At 43.2% G+C, this 17,610-nt stretch overlaps 1 protein-coding gene across 1 annotated transcript in view; it reads right to left on the bottom strand.

Moving 5' to 3' along the window:
• LOC142660260 (uncharacterized) overlaps positions 1-17,610 on the bottom strand; it is a 148,859-nt gene that overhangs the window by 101,648 nt on the left and 29,601 nt on the right. The window contains exons 6-7 of the mRNA XM_075836850.1: positions 678-761; positions 421-561 (exon numbers count right to left, since the gene is read on the bottom strand). Coding sequence (XP_075692965.1) covers positions 421-561; positions 678-761 — 225 coding nt within the window. The remainder of the gene's footprint in view (positions 1-420; positions 562-677; positions 762-17,610) is intronic.

The raw sequence follows: 17,610 nt of genomic DNA, 5'->3' as shown, positions 1-17,610 counted from the left end.
GAGCAAACGAGCGCCGATCAACGGGCTGCCTCGTTGATTAGCGCTCGTTTAAACGGCCCACGTCGGGCAGTGTAATACTACCTTTACAGTAGCATACATCAGCCATAGGCTATAATGGATACATCATGAAAAGCTATTAAAAAACACAACACGTATACGTTTAACAGATGCCTGTGACGAATTCCATACAGTGGCAATCATTACCCATAGGCTACCATGGACTCCGCAGGATGGCTATGCTATTACTTACCTTTTTTTGCTGTAATGTAATGTATAATGGCCAGATGAATGCCAAAAGTACACTCTTTTGGCCTCCGTCTGACAATGGAGACCTATTCTTTAGTTTAGTGCCATATATTATAAATATAAAATTCCAATAACATTATACTACACACACAAGCAAAAAAGTATTATTCTTACCTCTAGCGCTTCATCTCTCTGCTTCAAGATGTCCTTCAGGTGAGCACATAACACATGGACCAAGTCTTCTAGGTCAGAATGGGAAAGTTGACACAACTCTGAACATGGCAGAGATAATATTTTCTGAGAGTCTTGAGTCATCTTCAAAGAGAGTATAAAAAAAACATTTGAGATCAAGTAAAGAAACAGGAAAGAGAATAAGAAGGCATAGATGGTGAGAAAGACAGTGAGTACACTAACACAGACAGCAGTTTCACCTCCTGGATTTTCTCTGCCAACTTGGTTTGGAAATCTAGACTTAGACTACGAATTCCACCTATTATTTCTTCGCGACCCTCTCCCTATAAAGATACCAAGGAAAGAATGTTGGGAGACTTTATTGTAATGAGTAACATGAAGATCATAAGAACATTCTTAGGCCCCATGCACACGACCGTAATTTTGGTTCGCAATTACAGACCATAATTGCGGATCAAAGTACAGACCCATTCATATCTATTGGCCACGGACACCTTCTTGTATATATACGGGAAGGTGTCCGGGCTGTAGAAATCATCTGTAAACAATAGGACATGTCCTATTTTTTTTGATTTTACAGACTGTGATCCCATACTTATAATGGGAGCATGGCCTGCAAATGCGGATGACTCTCGGCGGCCGGCTGTGCCCGTAGTCACGGACCATGATTACAGGCACGGTCGTGTGCATGGGGCCTTACATGTCGGATGCTGCAAACATAATGTTAAGAGTTGCAATACGTACCAACATTCAAATCCCAAAAATAGGGACATTAAGGCCATGTTCAGACGTGGCAGAATTTTTCTGGTGAAAATGTTGCTGCAGATTCGTTGCGAATTTGCAACAACATTTTCATATTTGACAGGTAATTCTGACGTTGTGGATATCACAGCAGACTTGCTGCAGATTTCTGCCTTTGCAATGCAAGTGCTAAAATCCGCAGAGAAATTCTGCTGCTTCTCCGCAACATAATGTGCATGCTGCGGAGGGAAAATTCTGCACCGCAGCCTAAATTCTGCACAGTTAGGGCAAAGCCACACGTGGCGGAATTGCTCTTGAATTCCGCTGCGGACACTCCGCAGTGTTAATCCGCAGCGGAGCCATTTCTCCATTGACTTCCACTTCTATTTAGTAGGGTTCGTTTAGACGAAGCAGAAAATTCCGCTGCGGAGCATAGGCTGCAGTGCGGAATTTGGTGTCCGCAGCATGCAATGGATGTTGCGGAGTTGTGGCGGACTGGTTGCGGACTCATGGTGGAATTTCTCCATTAACTTCAATGGAGATTCTAATTTCCGCAATGAAGTCCGCAGCTGTCATGCACATGTTATGTGTGCTGCGGATGCGTCTTGCTTTTTTGACATGACATTTCTTCATTCTGGCTGGACCTATGTATTTCTAGGTCTACAGCCAGACTGAGGAAGTCAATGGGGCTCCCGTAATTACGGGAGCGTCGCTAGGAGACGTCAGTAAATAGTCACTGTCCAGGGTGCTGAAAGAGTTAAGCGATCGGCAGTAACTGTTTCTGCACCCTGGACAGTGACTACCGATCCCAATATACAGCAACCTGTAAAAAAAATAGAAGTTCATACTTACCGAGAACTCCCTGCTTCTGTCTCCAGTCCGGCTTCCCAGGATGACGTTTCAGTCTAAGTGACGGCTGCAGCCAATCACAGGCTGCAGCGGTCACATGGACTGCCGCGTCATCCAGGGAGGTCGGGCTGGATGCCGAAAGAGGGACGTGTCACCAAGACAACGGCCGGTAAGTATGAAATTCTTTTACTTTCACTAGGGAAAGTGCTGTCCCTTCTCTCTATCCTGCACTGATAGAGAGAAGGGAAGCACTTTTACCGCAGTCCGCAGCAGCTAGTCCGCATCAATTTACTGCACATTTTGGGCAGATCCGCACCAGAATCTGCAACGCAGATTCTGTGCAGCATTGATGCGGACAGTTGCGGAGGAAATCCGCCACGTGTGGGCATGCCCTTATTTTCCTGCAACGTCTGAACTAAGTTTTCTAAAAATGTATAGAACCAAATGTAAAATACGGCTACTGCAGAATGCCACTGCGGACTGTCCGCAGCGGAATTCAACAGCAATTCTGCCACGTCTGAATGTGTCCGTAAAGGAGTTGTCGAGGGTTAAAAAAAACTTTGCTGCTTTCTTCAAGAAACAGCGCCACACCTGTCTATGGGTTGTCTCTGGTATTGCAGCTCGGCTTCATTGAACTGAATTGGACAAATCTGCAATACCACTCACAATCTGTGGTCTGTGAACAGGTGTGGCACTGTTTTTGGAAGAAAGCAGCTAAGTTTTTTTTAACCATCGACAACTCCTTTACGGACACATTCAGACGTGGCAGAATTGCTGCTGAATTCCACTGTATAATACCTGTATAACCCCTTTAACCTCCTCAGGACTGAGCCTGTTTTGGCCTTGGGGACGAAGCCGATTTTTTCAAATCTGACATGTGTTACCTTATGTAGTATTAACTTGGGAATGCTTTTACCTATCCAAGTGATTTCTCGTGACATATTGTACTTTATGTTAGTAAAAAAATGTGGACGATAAATTCAATGTTTATGTGTGAAAACACGAACATTTTGAGAAAATTAGCAAAAATTAGCATTTTTCGAAAATTAAATGTATCTGCTTGTTAGGCCTGATTTACACGAGCGTGTGCGTTTTGCACACGCAAAAAACGCAGTGTTTTGCGTGCGCAAAAGGCACTTAACAACTCCGTGTGTCATCAGCGTATGATGCGTGGCTGCGAGATTTTCTCGCAGCCGCCATCATTATGACACTCCGTTTGGATGTTTGTAAACAGAAAAGCACGTGGTGCTTTTCTGTTTACATTCAGAGTTTGACAGCTGTTGCCGAATCACACAGTTCGCACGGAAGTGCTTCCGTGCGGCATGCGTCTTTTTCACGCACCTATTGACTTCAATGGGTGTGTGATGCGCGAACAGCGCACAAAGATAGGACATGTCGTGAGTTTTTTTCAGCGGACTCACGCTGAGCAAAACTCACGGACTGTCTGCATGCCCCCATAGACTAATATAGGTGCGTACGACACGCGTGAAAAGCACGCGCGTCGCACGCTCGTATATCACGCTCGTGTAAACGAGGCCTAAGGCAGACAGTAATACCACACAAAATAGTTACTATTTCAAATATCCCATATGTGTACTTTATGTTTGCATAGTTTTTTGAAGATTCTTTTATTTTTCTATGACGTTACAAGGCTTAGAACTTTAGCAGCAATTTCTAATATTTTCAAGAAAATTTAAAAAGCCTATTTTTTCAGGGACCAGTTCAGTTCTGAAGTAGTTTAAGGATCTTATATATTAGAAAGACCCCATAAAGCACCCCATTTTGAAAACTGCATCCCTCAAAGTATCCAAAACAGCATTTAGAAAGTGTTTTAATCCCATAGGCGTTTCTCAGGAATTAAAGCAAAGTCTAGGTGAAATTTACAAAATTAATTTTGTTTTTGTGCCAAAAATCATTTGTAATACAGTTTTTTCTGTAACACAGAAGGTTTTACACAAGAAATGCAACTCAGTATATATTGCCCAGATTGTGCAGTATTTAGAAATATCCCACATGTGGCCCTAGTGCCCTAATGGACAGAAACACAGGCCTCAGAAGCAAAGGAGCACTTATTGGATTTTGGGGCCTCCTTTTTTTTAAAATATATTTTAGGCACCATGTCAGGTTTGAAGAGGTCTTGTGGTGCCAAAATAGTGGAAACTCCCCAAAAGTGACACTGTTTTGGAAACAACACACCTCAAGGAGTTTATCTAGAGGTATAGTTAGCATCTTGACTCCACTGTAGTTTTCATTGCTACCATTTTGGGGTACATGCGTTTTTTTTTTCTCACTTTTTATTCCATTTTTTGGCAAGCAAGGTGACCAAAAACCATCAATTCGGTTTTTTTACGGCGTTCACCCTGGGCTATAAATGACAATTTTACTTTATTCTGCGGGTCGATACAATTACGGTGATACCATATGTATATCTTTTTTTTACGTTTTGTAGCATGTGCGCAATAAAATCACTTTTTTTATAAAATAAATACATTTTTGTATCCCCATATTCTGAGAGCCATAACTTTTTATTTTTCAGTCAAAAAAGCTGTGTTAGGGCTTGTTTTTTGCGGGACGGGTTGTAGTTATTATTGGTACTATTTTGGGGTACATGTGACTTTTTGATCACTTTTTATTGTATATTTTGGGAGGGGTGGTGACCAAAAAAGAGTATTTCTGGCATTGTTTTTTACTTTTTTTTTTTTGTGGTGTTCACCGTGTGGAAAAAATAACACTATAGTTTTATAGTTGGGGTCGTTACGAACGCGGTGATAACAAATATGTGTACTTTTTTAACGTGTTCATTTTTTCCTATAATAAAAGACTTATTATAGGAAAAAAAGCATTTTTTGTTTATGTAACTTATAACTTATTTTTAAACTTTTATAAAACATTTTTATTATCTTTTTTTTACTTATCCCACTAGGGGACATTTAGACTTGCAGCTCTGATCGCTGCTAGAATACATTACACTACCTACCTTCATCACCATTCTGGCAGGATTCCGTTTTAACGACAGAATCAATAGCAGAGTTGACTGCGCTATTGATTCCGTCGGAAAAACGGAAACCTGCCGGAATGGTGACGAACGGAAACCATTAGCGATGTTTCCGTCACCATTGATATCAATGGTGACTGAAACGGAAGCTGTGGTTTCAGTTTCACTTTCCGTTGCGGGGTTCACCCGGCGGAAACCTCAGACGGAACCCCGGAACGGAAAGCGAATGATGATGTGAACAGGCCCTAAGCTCTTAAAGGAATATTACCATCTCAGTCATTTTTGGCATATCCACAGAATATGCCATAAATGTCCAATAGATCCAAGTTCCACCTATGGAACCAGCATCTATCTCTGGAAAATGGCCCACTGACCCCATCTTACTTTCTGCTGCGGGTCCACGACCACCCCAAAACTCAGTGACCCATTCACTACTATGGGACTTACGAAAATAGCTCAGCTGTTCCATACCACCGGCCACCTCATAATTCAGTAGCCGAAGCCCAGTGACAGCGTGAAAAGGTAGGAAGTGGGTCAGAGGGCCCCGGTCAAGAGACTGGTGCAGGTCCCAGAGGTGTGATTCGCATCTATTAGACATTTATGGCATATACTGTGGCTTTAAATCACTGGCAGTAAATCTCAGTTTCCGTTAGTTTTCCCCAACATGAATAGTTAAGATTATTTTCACTGAGTCGTTTAGGTATATATAACTTGGCAGTCACACCCACGTAGGAGGGGGTGCGTCCAGGTCAACCAATCATAGTGCAGCGTAGTGCCGCCTATCCTGAGATGACGATTTGGGCTGTGATTGGAGACTATGCGCTGTGGGCTGAAACACTGTTTTCAAAAACCCCTCCACGTCAGGGGAATGTGACAAGCAATACCTTCTCTAAGTATATATGCGCTGTCCACATAATGAACATTGGTAAGAGGGTAACATAAGGTGTGGACAGGTATATCATAAAATAAAGGCTAGATTTGTAATGATAGGTGCAAATAACACAGATCCTAGCAGTAAGGGCACATTCAAACGTGGCAGAATTGCTGTTGAATTCCGCGGCGGACAGTCCGCAGTGAAATTCTGCAGCAGCCGTTTTTTCCATTTGTTTCTATACATTTTTAGGAAAGTTAGTTCAGACGTTGCAGAAAATAACTGCGGAAATCAGGCTGCGGTGCAGAATTTTCCCTCCGCAGCATGCTCATGACGTTGCGGAGAAGAAGCGGAATTTCACTGCGGATTTCAGCCTTTGCAATGCAAAAACTAAAATCTGTGGCAAGTCCGCTGTGAAATCTGCAATGTCTGAATTACCTTTCAAATATGCAAATGTTGGTGCAGATTCGTTGCGTAATTGCCCCAAATCTGCACCAACATTTGCAGCGGAAAAATTCTGCCACGTCTGAACGTGCCCTAACTCAGATTAATGAGTCAGAGATTAAGATAAACAGACTAGGTGAAGTATAATGTTAAATAAAGCTAGTATAGGATATGTAGTCATTAACCCCTTCAGGACGCATCCTGTTTTGGCCTTGTGGCACAGCCGAATTTTTCAAATCTGACATGTGTCATTTTATGTGGTAATAACTTGGGAATGCTTTTACCTATCCAAGCGATTCTGAGATTGTTCGTGACATATTGTACTTTATGATAGTGGAAAAATTTGGTCGATAAATTCAATATTTATTAGTCAAAAACACCAAAATTTAGAGAAAATGTGCAAAAATGGGCATTTTTCTAAATTTAAATGTATCTGCTCGTAAAACAGAGTAGTAATACCACACAAAATAGTCACTAGTTACCATTTCCCATATGTGTACTTTATGTTTGCATTATTTTTTGAACGTCCTTTTATTTTTCTAGGCGTTACAAGGCTTAGAACTTTAGCAGCAGTTTCTCACATTTTCAAGAAAATTTCAAAAGGCTATTTTTACAGGTACCAGTTTAGTTCTGAAGTGGTTTTGAGGGCCTTATATATTAGAATCCACCAATAAATCAGCACATTTTAAAAACTGCACCCCTCAAAGTATTCAAAACAGCATTCAAAAAGTTTCTTAAACCTTTAGGCGTTTCACAGGAAATAAAGCAAAGTAGAGGGGAAATGTAATTTTGCCGAAATTAATTTGTAATAAAAAAATTCTGTAACACAGAAGATTTTACCAGAGAAACGCAACTCAATATTTATTGCCCAGGTTCTGCAGTTTTTAGGAATAGCCCACATGTGGCCCTAGTGCCCTAATGGACAGAAACACCGGTCTCAGAAGCAAAAGAGCACCTACAGGATTTTGGGTCTGCTTTTTTTTTTTTTTAAACTCGTTTTATTGAAAATAACCTGACAGAGTTAAACTTTCATATACATCAGGAAAACAGTATACATCCAGCAGTTCAAATACAGTAAGGAGTGAGAACTCTCGAGCTTACATGGACACATTTGGCCTTTCAGTGGTTCGCAGACCACTTAATCGCATACAAAATAAATCCAAACAATATTATTAATCGTGCAGTTGAATAAAAGACATAGATGCCTGCATCCCAATAGCTCCCAGATAGGAACCAAACATCTCATAAACAAGACCACATGGATATGCGCTTCCATCAGCTTCCTTTACCCAATGCCACCCCCAGCATGTGTCAAAGCATCATTCAAACCTTGGACCGTACAGTGAGTGAGATGCGACAAGCACCAACCCCCCCAAATCAGGTCAAATTCAGCCGGCCTTCCCCGATTCTTATACACCACTTTTTCAAAAGGTAGAATTGTCAGGGATCATTACCATGTATATTGTTTACAAAAATATTATCCTCACACATATGTATATACATTTCAGTTCTTTGTGTAATATACTGATATATATATAACAAGTTCTTTGTTCATGTCGGACACACCTATGGAAGACACCGCCCCCTGGAATGCAAGAAGAGTGTACAGAAGAACTTGCAGCTGAGAAGCCGGTGGGGGCTTGGGCACTCCCACATCCCTAGGGAGGGGGCATGTGTCTTTTCCTGTGTTTCTTTGTTCTGAATAAAGTTAGTTTGCTTCCTGTCCTATCTGAGGAAAGCTGTGTACCAACATCTCTTGGCTGGTTTACTTCTTTCCAGGCATGCCTTCAGCTTTCAATTTACAGAGGTGGTTATTCGGTGTGGAATAACAGGGAGAAGGAAGCTACCCTGAAATTCGGACTTGACAGAATGTCATTAATCAGTTCACGCCACTGTGCCACTGTCGGTTTCCTATCCACCATCCACCGTATAGCCACCGCCTTCCTTGCCATAAAGAGTGACTCCCTAAGAAAGATCCTCTCATGCACCGACCACTGCTCCTCTGAGAGCAATCCCAACAAACACACCTCCGGCCTGTGAGGTACCTCCCTCCCCATGACTGCTGTTAATAAGATGACTACCTCCTCCCAAAAGCTGGGAATCCACCGACATCCGCACATCAAATGTATAAAATCAGCCCTAGTCTCCTCACACCTATGGCATTGTGAGGATGTCATCCGTCCCATACGGTGTAATCTTATGGGCGTTAAATAGCATTAATGGATGATAAATAGTTGTACCAGTTTGTTATTAGCAGCAGGCGAAACCAGCAAGTGGGACATCTAAGCCTCCCTCCAATCCTCATTAGTGAGTTGTGGAATAATTTCCCGCCATCTATCCTCAATCGCTAGGGGTTCAAGTCGCAGTTTAGCGTCCAATAAATAGGAGTAAATCTGGGATATGAATCCACTCGTGGAATGGGTACCCAACCGTGCTACCAAGTCATAGCTAAAAAAATGGTGGAGTTCGGTGGAAATTGCGCGGTCAGAGCATGGTGAAGCTGTATACAGTAAATCTCCTCCCCCGGTGGTATATTAAAAGCCGCTCGAATCTCCCTCACTGACATGATAGAGTTATCCACTGTAAGCAGTTGTGATGAAGTATGTACTGTACATCTCTAGAGGTCCAATAATTCTTCCCTAATAAGCCAAAAAGATGAGAAAAGCTCGGATTATCCCACTTCGGACTCTCCACCACCACCCCCTCAAGTCCCAGTAAATTTTTAGCTTGTTGCCAGACACGTCTGGCTAATCTATGCAAGGGTAACAGAGAACAGTGTCTAAAGTCCAGCGGCTCCAATACCGGCCATAGGATTTTCAATCCCAAGACCGGGCCAAATGAAACTCAGCATTAGTCATCAGGGGGGGGAACCCAGGATACCAGATACCGGAGCTGACCCGCCAAATAATATAAAAAAAAATCCGGCAAAGCAGGCCCTGCCTCTTCCTTAGGTCTATGAAGAGTAGAGAGTTTAAGTTTAGGTCTCCCCCCCCCCCCCACACACAAACGGCGCAAACAGCGAGTTCACTATTTTGAAAAAGTGTTTAGGCACTATCACATCCATGTGTTCCAAAACATACAAAAATTTGGGTAAGATAATCATCTTAAGTATATTGATACGGCCTGCCACCGACAACGGCAGACTCTTCCACACCTGCATTTTATTCCTAAGGTAAGTCGATAGGGGTGCTACATTCAGCTCATATGACCGAGAACTATCCCTAGCAATAATAATTCCCAAGTATTTGAAGTCAGGGTTTACTCTTAAGCCACAAAACTCAGTGCCCCACCCACAGTCACCCCGCCTCAGAGGCATCAAATACGACTTTTGCCAGTTAATCAATAAACCAGAGTACCTACCGAATTCATTGATAACGGAAATGGCCCTAGGAAGTGTGGCATTAGGATTAGCCATGAATAATGCCATATCGTCTGCATAAAGCCCTATCCGGTCCTCTCTGGAACCTATTCTGATCCCCATATATGCGGAATCATGCCTAATACGAATAGCCAGGGGTTCAATGGCCAATGCAAAAATAAGTGGCGAAAGGGGACACCCCTGCCTCGTGCCCCTATGGAGGCAGAAGGAAGGGGATAGTACCCCGTTCACCAACACCTGTGCCCTAGAAGACCGATACAGCAAGGATACCCATTTAATGAAACCTTCCCCAAATCCAAACCTGCGCAGCACTGCCAGTAAGTAAGGCCATTCAACCGAATCAAAAGCCTTGGCAGCATCTGGAGATGCCAGGGCCCAGTCCTGTTGCTCCCCCCAAGCAAACAACCTGCACCCATCGAATATTCTCTGAGGTGGATTTTCCCGGGATAAAACCACACTGATCTGGATGAATAACTGCCTTTATCACAGTACATAGCCGATTAGCTAGAACACAGTACATAGCCGATTAGCTAGCATCTTGGTCAAAATCTTGTAATCTACTGTTAGCAGCGAAATCGGCCTATATGACCCACTGTCTTCAGGGTTCTTCTCTGGTTTTAACAGAACGATTATGGTAGCGTCACACATGAAATCCGGGAGAGCAGACCTCCCATAACTATGCTCAAACAAAGCCAACAATTGAGGAGCCAGCAACTCTCCATATTGTAAATATACTTCAAGGGGAATTCCGTCCGGCCCTGAAGCCTTCCCCTTAGACATAGACGCTATCCCTGTCAAAATTTCCTCCACAGTAAAAGGTGCGTCCAACATCACCACTTGTTCAAGTGTCAAAGTAGGGAAAGCAATTCCACCCAAATACGTCTCCCACTCATCCAGCGCATAATCCACTCGAGAAGAGTACAGTTGCTAAAATTGTGTGAATTGCGCAAGGATGTCCCCCAGGGATGTGCACATTCTATCGTCGGACCCAACTATACCCAGCACAGGAGGAGATCTAAAGCAACTTCTCACCACATGGGCAAGAATCTTACCAGATTGATTGCTAAAAATTAAACTACGTGAGGCCTTATCCTTCAAGACCTGTAAGTACTGTCTACCTAGGTCTAACCAAGCATTCCTATTGAGAGGTGAGGGATATAAGACAAATGCACCCTCTGCCTGCGCGCACCTACATGCTAAGTCTTCCTCCTGAAGGGCCGAAGCACGCTTAACATATGATATGGAAGATCGGAGACACCCCCTCAAATAGGCCTTGAGTGTATCCCACACGAGTGAGCGATCCCCCATTTGAGCATGAGCCTCTATAAAAATTGACAGTTGATCAGGTATTCGATCATTTTGCTGGACGAGCTGAAGCCAAAAGGGATGAATCTTACCCACCCCCCTTCTGCCCGTCTGTGTCCTCTTTAGTGTCAGCAACACTGGGCTATGATCTGAAATCCCCCTCGACAAGTGTGTAATAGACTCTATTTCATGAAAGACAGCGGGGGAACCAAAAATATAATCTATTCTAGAAAGTGCATTATATTGTGGTGTGTGACACGTAAACTCTCGAACTCCTTTGTGAGTCACTCTCCACAGATCAATCCACCCCAACTCCAGCATAAGTAGGCCTAGCTGAGACGGGCCCCCAGAGCCTCGCCCCAAAGTTCCTTGAAAACCGTCTATACCAGGGTCCATAACCATGTTAATATCCCCCATCATGACAACACGTGAACCCGGATATGAGGATGCGAATCGCATGGCCTCCTGAATTATCTCCAATGAGGCTGGCGGAGGATTGTAAACCTCCAATATCACATATGGACGCTCATCAATAACCGCGTGTAAAAATATGTATCTCCCATCAGAGTCTATGTTAGACTGTAGCAGTTTCCATCTGAGCTCAGAATGCACCAAGATAGCCACTCCCCTAGAATATGAAGTGTGGGAAGCATGCCCCACCCACTGTAACCAGGGCTTACTCAAGCTTCTCACAGTATCAGGTGTCATGTGCGTTTCTTGTAGGCAAGTCAAATGAGGTCTATGTCGTCTCAAAGCAGCAAATACCATATGTCGCTTTTCAGGAGCGCCCATTCCCCGAACCTTCCAGGACATTAGCCGTAACCCCTTCATTCCTCAATACCGAGACATAGTAGACTGTCATAACTCAGAGTCCCACCCACTAATCCCTGAGTGCATACCCTCCAAAGCCAGTGTAAGAGAATACATATTTCCCATACAAGTATGATATATCTGGATATCTCTGAAGCAATTTGAGTTGACTCATAACCTCTCAGAACAAATCTATGAACAAACAGTGCTCAACAGGAGCAAACCTTTGCAGCCAAGATTCTAGGGGGTAGTCTCTACGGCTAGTGTATTTCTGCCGTACAAACACTAAGTAGATCCAAGTAGTGCAGCTCCCCTCCCGGCCAGCACCCATTATTCTGAATAGACCAGAGAATTATTGAAATCTGACTTTCATTTAGTGACCCGCAGATATTAGTTATATTACTCTCTGGTAAGATAAGGAAAACATATACATTCCAAAAAACCGCAACCTAGACCCTGCATCCCATGCGGCCACCTGCATCAAAGAACAATGTACAGAGCCATAACAATATCACATAAGGATACATCCAACAGAGGAAGCGGTCAGGTCAGACAATATGGGGTATCCATGAGTTCCATATATCCGCAAGTCATCCAGCCTGGACATCCAATCCGATCAGCGACGAGGAGAACGTCTGTTCTTTCTTGTGAGCCATTCATCCGCCTCAGCTGGATCAGTGAAGAATAAGGCACGGTCTCCATCCACAATCCGCAGTCTAGCAGGATAGGCCATTGAGTACGGAATTTGTAAATCCCGAAGTCGGCGCTGGAACATAGGACGCCCTCTGTCGCTGTAGATCAGGGGGAAAATCAGAGTAGATGGACACTGAAGCATTATCAAATCGTATCCTGCCCACCTTGCGGGCTTCCAGAAGAACCGTATCCCGGTTTTTACGATTCAACATCCGGGCAAGTAGAGGTCGAAGGGGAGCACCCGGGATGGGTGGTCTCGCTGGGACTCGGTGCTCCCTTTCCACCGCAAAGGCCAACGAAAAGGAGGCAGCCGGGAATGTATCAAAAAGCAATTTCTCCACAAAATCCCCTGGCCTTTGCCCTTCCGCTCTCTCCGGTAATCCCACTATGCGAAGATTATTGCGGCGTGACCTGTTCTCGAGGTCGTCAGCTTTCTGTCGTCAGAGATCCACTTTACGGTGTAAATCCTGGATAGCAGCAGGCATACTTTCAGTGCGATCCTCCAAGGATGAGATCCGGCACTCTGCCTCAGTGACTCTATCCCGCACATTCTGCAAATCCTGTCTCAACAGGCCCACATCCACTCTCACCTCATCAATCTTGGTGGTGAGCGACGTACGTGTATCCAGGATAGCTGTCAGCAATTTATCCGAGGCCTCCTGCAACGTGATCCCCGCATCTGGCACCGAAGGTGCAAGTGTGGAAGTCCCAGCCACAGACTCAGCAGACGCCGGCGATCCGCGGGGCTCCCGCCGGCGCCATCTTGGATCACCACGCAGGCATACGACTTCAGCTTTTCAGCTGCATCCACAGCTTTAGATGGACCCATTTTTTTCTGGAAGATGTCCTTCCCTTCCGACGCAGCAGGTAAGGAATTTTGGCTACTTTAGCAATTACAGCCCCGTCAGGAGGATATTATGCAGGATGCTGGCCCGGAGCTTTCGCCACACACGTCCTCTCACATCCTCAGCTGGCCACGCCCCCGGTCTGCTTTTTTTTAGATTATATTTTAGGCACCATGTCAGGTTTGAAAAGGTCTTGTGGTGCCAAAACATTGGAAACTCCCCAAAAGTGACCCCATTTTGGAAACTACACCCCTTAAGGAATTTATCTAGCGGTATAGTTAGCAATTTGACCCCACATGTATTTTGCTATATTTATTGGAGTTAGTCTGTGAAAATGAAAATCTACTTTTTTTTCTGAAAAAACATAGAAATTTTTAATATTTACAAGAAATAAAGAAGAAAATGCACCCCAACATTTGTAAAGCATCTTCTCCCGATTACATAAATACCCCATATGTGGTAATAAAATGCTGTTTGGACCCACAGCAGGGCTAAGAAGGAAAGGAGCGCCATTTGGATTTAGGAGCTCAGATTTTGCTGGATTGGTTTTCAGTGCCATGTCGTGTTTGCAACGCCCCGGAGGGACCAAAACAGTGGAAACACCCCAAAAGTGACCCCATTTGGGAAACGACACCCCTCAAAAAAAAATTGTAGGGGTATAGTGAACATTTATACCACACAGGTTTTTTGCAGAATTTAGTAGAATTAGGCCGTGAAAATGAATATCAACATTTTTGTCCACTAAAATGTTGAATTTTTTCATTTTCAGAAGGGATAAAGGAGAAAAAGTCACCCTAAATTTGTATTGCAATCTCTCCCGAGTATGACAATACCCCACATGTGGTTCTAATTGATTTTTTTTATAGAAATTAATTAACTTTTGCAGGACTGATCCTTTTTTGCTTTTCCATTTTCGTTTTTCACTCCCCGCCTTGCAAACGCCATAACGTTTTTATTTTTCCGTCAATAGAGTGGTGTGAGGGCTTATTTTTTTGCGGGAAGAGTTGTAGTTTCTATTGACACCATTTAATGTACCACATAATGTACTGGGAAACTGAAAATAAAATTCTTTGCGGGGTGAAATTGCAAAAAGCTGTGATTCCTCCATTGCTTTTTGCGTCTCGTTTTCACCGTGTGGTAAAAACGACAACTTAACTTTATTCTGTGGGTCAATATGATTACGGTGATACCAAATGTATATATTTTATATTTTACTACTTTTACAAAGAAAAACTTTTTGTATCAACACATTCTGAGAGCCATAATTTTTTTATTTTTTGGTCGATTGAGCGGTGTGAGGGCTTATTTTTGGCAGGACAAGCTGTAGCTTTTATTGGTAGAATTTTTTGGTACATACAACTTTTTGATCACTTTTTATTACATTTTATTTAGAGCTTTGATGACCAAAAAACAGTGATTTTGGCGTTTTCAGTTCTTTATTTCTTACGGCGTTCATTATGCGCTAAAAATTACAGTTTTACTTTATTCTGCAGGTCAGTACGATTACGGCGTTACCATATGTATATCCTTTTTTTATGTTTTGCAGCGTTTGCACAATAAAATCACTTGTTTATAAAATTATTTATTTTCTGTGTCACCATATTCTGTGTCACCATTTTCAGTCAAAAAAGCGGTGTAAGAGCTTGTTTTTTTGCGGGACGGGTTGTAGTTTTCATTGGTACTATTTTGGGGTACATGCGACTTTTTGATCAGTTTTTAATCTATATTTAGGGAGGGATGGTGACCAAAAAAAGTGATTCTGGCATAGTTTTTAGTTTGTTTTTTTTGCAGCGTTCAACGTGTGGGAAAAATAACATTATAGTGTTATCGTTTGGGTCGTTACGAACGTGGCGATACCATATATGTGTACCGTTTTTTAATATTCTCATTTTTTTCCTATAATAAGTGACTTATTATAGGAAAAAAAAATCTTTTATTTTTACACTTTTGTAAAACATTTTTGTTAACTTTGTTTTACTTTTTTCACTTTCTTTTTTACCTGCAGCTCTGATCGCTGCTAGAATACGTTACACTACCTAGTAGTGTAATGTATTCCAACTGTTAGTGCGACGTCACAGTCACTCTGACAGTTAGGGTATGTTCACACACAAACTCGAAAACGTCTCAAAATACGATGATTTTCAGAAGTTTTTTAAGCCACTCGCAATTTTCGCTGCGTTTTTCGCTACGTTTTTTACAGCCGTTTTTTGAGCTTTTTTCGATAGAGTCAATGGAAAACACCTCCAAAAACGTCCCAAGAACTGACCTGCACTTCTTTTTCACAGCCGTTTTTTTTAAGCGTAAAAAACGCAGCGAAAAACGCTTCGTCAGAACAGAACGCCATTTTCCCATTGAAATAAATGGGCAGATGTTTGGAGGCGTTCTGCTTCAAATTTTTCGGCCGTTTTTCATCCGTTTACGGCCCCGAAAAATGGCCGAAAATACGTCGTGTGAACATACCCTTAGTCCAGAGGCTGGTCCTCATAGGCTTCCATACATGGCAGACACGGAGGCCGTTGTCTGGCCTCCGGGTGCCATCACAAGCATCAGTAGCCCCCACAATTGCATGGGGGCTGCTGATGTGCTACAAACCCCCTAAATGCGGCGATCGCAAACGAGCGCCGCATTTAACGGGTTAATTACCAAAATCAGCTGCGATGAGCCGCTGATCGGCAACAGTGGAGTGTCAGCTGTTGGGGACAGCTGACCTCCCGGTTCCCGATGCACACTGTCACCGACACTGTCATCGACAGTGTGCATCGCGAACGACAGTGACGTCCTGTCAGGAGGCTGGTCCTGATAAGCTTCCGTACATGGCAGTCACGGAGGCCATTACTTGGCCTCCGGTCGCCACGCCAGCCATCTGCAAACCTCACGATTTCATTGTGAGGTCTGCCGATGTGCTAGAAATCCCTAAAATACGGCGATTGCAATCGATCGCCGCATTTAAGGGGTTAATTGCCGAAATCAGTGGAAATGAGCCGCTGATCTGCAACAGTGAGATGTCGGGGACAGCTGTCCTCCTGGTTCCTGGTGCACAATGTCGCTGACAGTGTGCACCGGGAACCACGCAGTAACTGTACGTCCTGGTGCGCTAAGACACTGGCAACCCGGGCGTACAGTTGCCTCGTGGTGCGCCCAGGGGTTAATACCTTCAGAATTTGTTGTTTTTAATCGGTAGATCCATCTACATTCCTTTTGAAGGAGGAGTCCCTCTAAATTCCCTCCACGCACTGAGGATCTCATTACCTCTATTACTTGAAAAGTATTTTCCTCAGTGTTATTATGTTTCTCTAGCATGTGTCTCGCTAGACACGTATTTTCTTTTCTACGGATATCTCCCATATGCTGCAAAATTCTTTGCCTAAACTCCCGGATGGTCTTACCCACATAGTTTTGTGGGCAGTTGCATGTGGCCATGTACACTAGCCCCTTGGATTTACAGTTACCAAATTCCCTATTCTTGAAAGATTGTCCTGTAGCTGCACTCTGAATGGTGTTACCTTCGGTTACGTATTTACATGCTTTGCACGATCCCCATTTATATGTGCTTGTTGGTTTATCCAGTAACCATCCTGTCTGTGATGGACATTCAGTAAAGTGGCTATGTACCAGCCGGTCCTGGAGGTTTTTCCCCTCCTATATGTAATAAGTGGATATGGGGAAACTGCTTTGTTGAGATATTGGTCTGCAATTAGAATCCCCCAAAAATTGTCAAAAATATTCCTTTATATTTATTGTCATATGTACCCACTATTCTAATCTTAGTTGTTATCTCTCCTGCTGTTGATTTTTTTTGGGACCAATAATTCAGTTGTTATTTAATAAGGCGTGATGGTATGCATTCCCTTCGTAATTGTCTGGATTTATCCATAAAATCCACTAGATCCGAACAGTTTCTCCTCAACCTGAGACATTGTCCCTTAGGGATCCTTTTTTTAAGATTAGTGGGATGATGACTATCCCATGCTAAAAGGCTATTTGTCGCTTTGTGTTTACGGAATAGGGTGGTTGTTAGATTCCCTCTTTCCGTTTTGGAGATGGTTATGTCTAAGAAGTTAATTGCTGTCCTATGTATCTCCGAGGTAAATAAAGACCTAGACCATTAATGATAAGCATGCTGACAAATTTATCAAACTGACCAACACTGCCATTCCAGATGATCAAAATATCATCTATATACCTCGCCCACAGCGTAATGGGCGAGGTATATGATGCTAGGCCATCCGAGAATACCACT

Source organism: Rhinoderma darwinii, chromosome 9 (genome assembly GCF_050947455.1).
Source record: "Rhinoderma darwinii isolate aRhiDar2 chromosome 9, aRhiDar2.hap1, whole genome shotgun sequence".
Classification (NCBI taxonomy): Eukaryota; Metazoa; Chordata; class Amphibia; order Anura; family Rhinodermatidae; genus Rhinoderma; species Rhinoderma darwinii.
The sequence above is the reverse complement of the archived record's forward strand: the minus strand, read 5'-3'. Positions and strand labels throughout refer to the sequence as shown.